At 29.2% G+C, this 9067-nt stretch overlaps 1 protein-coding gene across 1 annotated transcript; it reads right to left on the bottom strand.

Moving 5' to 3' along the window:
- Window positions 1-2741: 2741 nt before the first annotated feature.
- LOC105124551 (cytochrome P450 87A3-like) lies at window positions 2742-7769 on the bottom strand. The gene is made up of 9 exons (XM_011024612.1): window positions 7395-7769; window positions 6544-6868; window positions 4455-4604; window positions 4098-4352; window positions 3894-3983; window positions 3719-3797; window positions 3508-3614; window positions 3176-3303; window positions 2742-3015 (listed from the first exon to the last, which is right to left on the bottom strand). Exons 1-9 carry the CDS (start codon window positions 7610-7612, stop codon window positions 2883-2885), a joined length of 1485 nt encoding a protein of 494 aa, XP_011022914.1. The 5' UTR covers window positions 7613-7769; the 3' UTR covers window positions 2742-2882.
- Between the last annotated feature and the right edge of the window lie 1298 nt (window positions 7770-9067).

Below are 9067 nucleotides of genomic sequence, written 5' to 3'. Positions count from 1 at the left end.
TGATCATGATCTCATGTCATTCCTTAAAAAAATAAGATAGAAATATTAATATATAAAGGACATCTCCAATAATTTAAGAAAAATGAGAGATAGCTTGAATACACATGAAAAAATCTTTATAATATGCAACTTGATATCACATAATTTTTTAAAATTATATCTCCATTATCTTTTATTTTTTTTTTCAAGTCTCCAACAAAAATCTCTAAGATGAGATCTTTATGTTTCTATCAAATCCTCTATGTCCCCATATATATCTTCATGTCTTCAATAAAAAATCTCTAAAATGAGATTTTTATATTTTCATTAAAATCTTTAAGTCTCCAAACAAACATGTTTTCAATATCTCCAATAAAACTATATATGGCAAGGTTTCAATTGAATTCTCTATCTTTATACAACACCTCTTTGCGCAATACTTTAAAATTATCATTAAGCATTATCTATTTTTTTTTAATAAGGTCTTCCAAGGTTTCAATTGAATTCTCTATCTTTATCTACAACACCTCTTTGCGCAATACTCCAGACAAAACATGTAAAACTTATTAAACTTACCTTTCTGTTGTAGAATTGCTAATAAAAGTTAAAAAGAACTCTCATTCATACACATTAACTAAAGTGTAAATGGTAATATTATTACTGTAAGTATTGTCTTTTCCTTTATTTTTGCTAGGTAAGTCTTCCAAACATGATTATTTAAAAGATTTGGGGATAAATAATGGTATAAGAAAGTTAAAAAAAAATCTATCCATGTGAGCTAGCTTAAAGGACTAGCCACTCTATCCGTTTAGACCCCAAACAATAATTAGAAGACAATACATGTTGTTTTTCTTCTCTAGTAGTGCATAAATAGCACTTTTTTCTTCCAAATAATGAACATTTTCCCCTAGTCAATAGATTTAGCAATGAATCCAATTTGTAACAACTCCAATTTCCAAAACAAAAGACATGCATAAATACAGGATTAAAGGGAATTATATATATACATATTTTCCTTTTAGCATGTACAATAATCTTTTAATATTATTAAGTATTATACTTCAATCTCTATTAAAATTCTGATAGAATTTCTTTTGTAATAAAATATGCAAAGTTATTGAATTAACCTATTATATTTCCACATACAAACACGATTATATGATCCAGTCATCTTGGATCATGATTCACATTAATCATATTCTAGTAATTTCAACTCATCTAGTAAGACATAATTAATTATATAATACATTAATTATGAAGTATGAGAGTTTATATAAAATCTAGCATATATAAATAAAAAATAGATAAATATTAAGAGAAATAAATTCATATATCTACAACAAACATTAAGCATTGACGTATTAATGTTTATATGCTTAAAAATAAAAGACATTACATTCCAATGTTAACTTATTATACCTACTCTATATAAACAAAAGTGATAAGACAAATCTACTACTGATATATGTATATGATGGTCCACAAAAATACAATAGTCAAATATAAGTAAATGCAATATTATAACTATCAACTTTACATTAATTAACATATAACTAAGTTCTCTTTGCTTTATTTTATGATGATAAGTCAAATCTTCTTATTCTATTTGATGATATCACTAGCCATTACCTTTAGTATGGCTAATCAAGGGTATGCCAATATTAATCCATCTAGTATCATTAGCTTTTATTCCATTGAATAACTAATTAGATTTTCTACATAATTCGATGTCACCTCAACGTAGTTAGATTCAAAACATATTTCTATAATAATTTCATGCGTGTTTTGTCAATTTATCTTGCCTATTTAATGGCTAATTTGGTCGAACCTTACTTATATGAAACCAAGGGTTTCCTTCAATTCCTACACATGTTACTTATCATAGTCATTCATCGTACGCCTATTTAGACATAATTTAACTCAAATGTCATAAAAGTTTTCTACATAACTTTTTTAAATCCAATGGTTATTTTCTAGCAGTATTAATGCCTGCTATCTTTCTTAGCAATAGCATTGTAAGATATAATTTATATTATTTTTTAATATATTTCTTTAAGTGAAATCTCAAAAAGATTATCTCAGCCCAATAGCATTGTAGAATATAATTTATATTATTTTATAACACATCCCCTTAAGTTAAAGTTCTTTAAGCTTGAAATTTGTATAGATCCATATTATTTTATGCTTAATTTTTATCAAATAAATGGAGATATGTACAGATCAATTTTCTAAAAACATATTTTCTTTTTAAAAGGTAAGTTCAATAACCACATATATAAATATAGCAAATTAACATATAAGAAGGGTAGTCCTGTTCATAACGATTGAAGTTCTAAGCTATACGTTCTAAGAACTAGACTTCATACGTATACACAAATTAAAAAGTCTTTACCCTTACGTACTGATTTGCTTCGCACATAATTCACTCTTTCTATATTTTCTAATTTAAACATAAGAGGGTTAATTTTCTGATAAGGAACTTATTTTTTTTTAGAAGGACCACTAGCTTAAACGTAACTAGTTTTTTCCCCCTAACATTACTTGTCACTACTGTTAGTAAGTTGGATATCAATTCACTAGTAGCTATGAGGATATCACCATTTGTGAAAATACTAACCTGTTATAGTGATGATAAATGGTAACTTGTCTTTCAAAATAGAAAAGCTTCGCCAACTCATATGAAAAGGTTTGCAAATAGCGACTCACTGTAGGGCGAGATTAACAATTCATTGTGGAATTTCTGGAGTTATCCACAGAGTACATATCAATACATCGATGGGTAATTCATAGACATCACCGTGATATCTAGATAATTAACGAGGGCAACAAATACAGGAGCACAGTAGAAATTAGGCAAATCCAACTGACGGACCCGACGCAGGCAGATAATCAGAAGAAAAACTTCACACTGTTTCCCTTGATTCAGTTGTTGTGGCATCCTTTTGGATATTCTTCTCCAAGATTTGAATGTGGAAACCATTTGGAAAGATAACAGCTGGAATTCTGATGATATCTCCTCCCTTGATCACTCTCCACCTAAAATTAGTAGATAATTTGACCATGTCAATTAGCTGATATAGAAAAAAAATAATATTTAAAATGAATAGGAAATCAAAAACAAGAAATAAATTTAAATATATAAAGAACATAATCAACCAATCAACTAGAAACATTTTTTCGTTTATTTACTATGTACCTGTATTTTGTGACCAAATGGTGAAGGAAAATGGCCATTTGCATTTTAGAAAATTCGGCGCCAGCACAGAGTCTTGAACCGCCTCCGAAACCCATAAATTTTTGCGATCCTGCATGTAGTACTTGCCCCTATCGTTTCATGGACAAATACATTCAAATTCAGAAAGGGCTCACTTTACACCCCTTTTCTTATTTTAATTTATTTTTTATGGGATTTAGTAATTAGTGGATTAATAGTCATATTATCACAAGAAATTGAATAGGTAATTTCTGTAAAGTTGAGAACTATTCTGAACAATTTCTGATTTATAAAACTTTCGTGGAAAAACTTACCTGCCATCGCCATGGATTGAAGGTGAAAGGATCATCGTATTGCTTCGGATTCATATGAACAGCCGGTGGACAGACCATAACAATCCAACCTGCTGGAATAGTATATCCTGAATATAATGAGAGATAAAAATTATTAGTTAATTTCCAAGGCTAGGAATAAAGATAAGTGAAATCTAAAACATGAATTTAGTTCTTGGAAGTAGAAACATACCTTTTATGTCAACATCTTTGAGCACCTTCCTAAAAATTCCTGGGACAATATTTGCTAGCCTTACTGTTTCATGGATAACCTTCAACAAAAACATGCAATTAATTGAAGCCACTAGCTAGAACATCAAGCAAGATGAGATGTTCTCTTTGTTATCTGCTAAGATTGTTGGTCTTACCGCATGTGTGAAAGTCATTGATTTGTATTCTTGCCAAGTGATTCCAGATTCAATAATTTTTCTGTTCCTCAGAATCGCTTCATGTTCTTTCTGATAGCAAAAACATGTGTCTGAAGTATAAGTTAACAGAAAAATAATGAACACAATTAACAGAGAAAAATAATGAACACAATTAACAGGGCGTGAAAATGCTTAATTACTTACAATCAATTCTTCCAGCACTTTAGGATGTTCACAAACATTTTTAACAGCTAATGTCAGAGCAATTGAAGTAGTTTCAAAGGCAGCAAAAACAAGTACAAATAGCAAATCCAAAGCCATTGCCTCAGTCATCAAACTCCCATTTTTCTTAATTTCCTCTATCACAAGATCAAGGAAGTCTTTCTCCTGCCTCTTCCTTGGGGTTGCGCACCTTTCCTCCAAAATACTTTTTATTATCTCTACCGCTTTCTTGCGTCCCTAAAATGATTTTTTTCTAAAATGATTAAGCAATATTGTCTACGGAATCATCATCATTATTGTTAGACTAAATATAGATGTTTGAGATGGTGCAGACTAGACCTGTAAACATTTCCAATAAGCAGTTCCAGGAATGTTCAAGGGAAATGAAATTAAGCCACGTTGGAAATCGGCATACGCTTTTCTCAGGTTCTTTGATGACTTTGATTCGCTGTAACTAAGCAGAATTTTGGCACCAAAGCTAAACGCCATCTGTGAAGACAAACCGTATAACTGTTAAGATCAAGAAGCTATAGTGTTCAATAAATTAGTATTTGTACTGTTCTACAGCGAGCTGCTGTTGCACAATTGAATTTTTCATAAATAGCTCAGCCCTTTGTCAGAAATGTGGATAAAATCAGAAAATTAGATTTTATTAATGATCTCTGGGTTAACCAATGAAAACCTCAATGATCCAGGCCCTAAGCTGAATGGAGTTATTATTTTGAATTTAAATGTCTTTGTCCAGGTACAGTAGTGTAAACTAACTGTTTTTTATTTAATTTTTACGGGAAAAAAATTATTTTCCAAGAAAACAAAAAACAAAACCAAGAAACTTCTCTTCTTCGACTTATATCAACCCTAGAAAATATTATAACGTATATATCTTCTACCAAGAACTTATACCAACTAAACTTTTATTGTTATATATATTTAGTAAATATGAGATAGTTTTTCTTACATTTTTCTCACTTTCATTCCATCCTTTTATGATGTCAAGTGAATTAGAGTATAGAATCTTTATTAGATACATGAGGCTTTCTAAATTAATATAAGCTACACAATGAGTGGTAGCCTCTCCCTTTCTTAATTCCATCTCACTTGTTCAAGAAATTTAACCTGTAACCTCCACATGGAAATCTTATGTTCTAATCACTAGAATTAAAAAAGTATCATATAAATTCAAATTTATAAAAACTGAAAAGACAAGACAAAGGATTAAAAATGTTATATTTTAGGGGAAATTAATTTGGTTAAAAAATGTTAACATGTTATATTGACTATAGTCATGCAATCCAATTAAGCCTAATTTAATGGATTAACTCAATAAATTCATGAGTGGAAGCTTGACTTGTGTCAAGTTTTAATTCAAATTAGTTTTAATATTAACTTGAAAAAACTAGAAATAACTGGACATATTTATCTATAATATAATTAATCCGATTACAAATGATTTAGTCAACACTAAAGATTGTATTAAAAATAAAAAACCAAAACAACATCATTAATTATAAATAAGAAATAAAATGGTAATCCAATGACTTGATCTCTAAACCAAGTCGAATATCAAGTCTAGTATGACAACTATAATATTATCAATTAGAGTGAAATTCTAACAAAGAAAAGTCATGTAAATAATAGAAGAAAAAGAAACAATTATTTTCTCAATGTATATTGAATTTAAATTCTTAAATGCTTTCGATTTTTGAAGAAATATAATACATAATTTAAAAACTATAAATATTTTGAAAAAATTGAAAGACTTTGACGTAAGGTGATCTAGTTTAAGAGATTTTTCTTGATTTGTTCTACTTTTACACCTTACTAAAAAAAATAAAAAAAATCCTGTATACATTTATGAGTTTTCAATTGATTTAAGTACTAACAATTTAAAACAAACATGTGCTAAGAAATTGTAATTCAAAGTTTTTAGTTTTATATATATATATATATATATATTCTCTTTTCTAAACTTGGGATCGTTGATTTTGATTTAATGTTTATCTTTTTTACTTCCATATATGGCATAAGGGACTCAATTTATTTTTAATACATGGAAAAATATATTAGTAAAAATTTTAATATATTAACTCATAAACAATCTATATACCTTAACAATAAAACAACCTAGAATCGCATATGCTTTACTAGTATTTATTGATTCATCGATATTGTATTTTAATAAAATCTTTGAAGTAATATTATATATTGAAATAATATTTTAATAATATTGACATCTTTTTTATGGTTAAATGTCGATCGTCATGGAAGCTTCTTCTTCTTCCAGACTGAGACCATGCTCAAAGGGCGTAAGAACTTACGAAAGCCCTCCCCCACTCTACCAAACATATCCTAGGATAGAGCAGACACTGCAGGCCCTAAATCATTGAGGATGACTAAAAGAGAACAAATCTGAAACATGTTTACGTACCTTAGCAACTGCTTCTCTCAACTCAATACTTGCCTGTCCGCACCAACTCTGTAGATGTTCGCATACCATTTTTTCAACTTTAGGAAGAAGTTTTTGTTTCATACTTTCATTACCAACAAGGTTCATCACTAAGTTTCTTAGATACTTGTGCAGAAAACCTCCGGCAGAAACTATACTTTCTCTCCCTGCAATCTCGCTGAAGCTCTTTGGGTAACAACACTGAAATAACTTCCCTTCTTGTTGAAAAATGAAACTATTGAATCCCGCATCGGTGGAAATGATCAGTCGATGACCAACCAAGTGGGTTTTAAATATAGAACCATACCTGAAAGACAATTACATTACATTATTTGATTTGTTTCTAATTACTTTAATCTCAACATGCATGCACCGATGCACGGCTAAAAAAACAAGAAAAGGGTGAAAGAGGGGTCTGGCACGACCGTGCTCCCCAACGTTGAAGGAAGTTTTTAATATTTTTAAGGCTAATACATAATAACTACTGCTAGAGTCTAGAGAGTCATTATCATCGGATCCCTTTTTTTATTTGATATCAGAGTTCCGTATTCTTAAGCCTCTTGTCAGGAGAATTTAGATTTAAGTCATCCTATAAAATACTTTGTATTAGTAAAAATTACTATTTTCTCTAATTGTTTTTTATTTTAAATATATATGTTGTCATTTAACTAAAAACTTATTGAAAATATATACCCTGACAAGGAGTTTTGTTTTGGTTACGTTGCTAGCTAGGAAGTTTCTGGAACAAGTAATTTCATAAAACATCATGATGTTATGGTGACCAACAACGTGAAAAAAATAAAATAAGGAGAGAAGTTGTATGGCATATTTACCTCTCCATTTTCTTCGTGATAAAAGGAGAAATGTTATTTGCCTTATAGGGAGCGAAGAATTGAATGGTCTCTCCAAGAAGAGGGAAGCCCATGGAGCCTGGTGGGAGCTTTCCATTGCATTTTGGGTTCCTCCACTTGTAAATCCAATGTGTGACGCATAAGATCACTACGCTTACACCTGCGCTCAATAAAGCAAACATCAAGCTGTTTGATTTCATTTCAAGAGGGAGGGAGGGAGGGAGCTTTGAGGGGTGGTGGCTGAGTTTTTTTTAGAAAAAAACCCAGTCAATCAAGAGAATTACAAAGGTTTGACAAAGAATAAAGCATCACCCGAATTGACTCAGTTTCAATTTCTCTACTGCTTGTGCTCCTTTAAAGGCCAACCCAAGCATCAAAATCCTTTCTTTTTTTATTAAATAAATAAAAGAAACGAAACGTCCCTTTTCAAAGAAATTTTTTAAACTGAATACGTGGATTAAAAGCAAACCCTATCCGAAAACTGAATACAAGTAGGCCCTGATGGCATTGCGTACAATCACGTTTATAACATTTCTTTTTAATTTTAATTTTTTTATATCGTATATTTTTTATTTATTTTCAGCAATTTAAAATTTATAATGAAAGGAAATGTAAAGAATCATCTTAATCTAATTGCTTAAGATGTTAAGTAAGGTCCCAAGATATTATTTATATTATTTTTTAACATTTTCTTTTAAGTGAAAGCCTTTTGAATTGAAAACTTACATAGACTCACATTACTTTAAGTGAAAGCCTTTTGAATTGAAAACTTGCATAGACTCACATTATCTTATACTTGATTTTTATTAAATAAATAAGGATTATGAGTTTCGAACTCGTTAGCGCTTTGTTATCAAAACTTTGATATCATGTCAAAGAATCATCTCAGGTCAATAGTAAAATATGGCTTTGATATCATGTCAAAGAATCATCTCAGATCAATAGTAAAATATGATTTATATTATTCTCTAACATTGCGATAGTGTACAACGTAAAAAAAGGATTAATAATAAGTTCATCTACATTATTTGGAGCTATTCATTACCTGCTTCGAGATGTAATAAATGTGTTTCAATTATTTTTATTTAAAAATATATTAAAATAATATTTTTTTTATTTTTTAAAATTCATTTTAGATTTTATCACATCAAAACAGCTCTAAAAAATAATATTAATTTAAATCAAAAAAGTTTTTTTAAAAAATTAAAATAGCAATTCAACCACAATACTACCACATGCCAAAGTAAACCTGATTTTTTAAGCCAAATAACAAAAAATATTTTTATTTTAAATTAAATAAAAAAATACATTATTGATAATATTGGATAACAAAAGGTAAAATTATATATAAAAAAACACATTAAATTAATAAAAAATGAAAAAAAATGGGCAAGGGGAAGTAAAAAAACAAGTCAAGCATGCATCTTGACCATGAATAAGAGGTCATGCCCACGCGTTGGGCCTTTTTTTTTTTGATTTTTTGTAAATAAAAAAAGTGAATGACAAGTCATCTATAACTCCAAAATCTAATAATTAGAGTTTTCCTAACATGGTATTTTTTTTCCCAAAACCTCTATTTTCATCTTTTTTTTTTATACAAATATTTAGAAAACACTAAAAAAAAACTTGATTAACTTGTTTATGGCTTTTAAAAG

The sequence above is a fragment of the Populus euphratica genome, unplaced genomic scaffold (genome assembly GCF_000495115.2).
Source record: "Populus euphratica unplaced genomic scaffold, PopEup_1.0 scaffold35.1, whole genome shotgun sequence".
NCBI lineage: Eukaryota > Viridiplantae > Streptophyta > Magnoliopsida > Malpighiales > Salicaceae > Populus > Populus euphratica.
This window is presented reverse-complemented; position numbering and strand designations above follow the sequence as displayed.

Excerpts from the sequence above, each read along its gene's own strand:
- LOC105124551 (XM_011024612.1), bottom strand. The coding sequence starts at position 7,612 with ATGAAATCAAACAGCTTGATGTTTGCTTTATTGAGCGCAGGTGTAAGC. Across the intron at positions 3,984-4,097 it reads AAGTGCTGGAAGAATTGATT|AAAGAACATGAAGCGATTCT; the intron begins GTAAGTAATTAA and ends TTTTGCTATCAG. Across the intron at positions 3,798-3,893 it reads CAATGACTTTCACACATGCG|GTTATCCATGAAACAGTAAG; the intron begins GTAAGACCAACA and ends TTTTTGTTGAAG.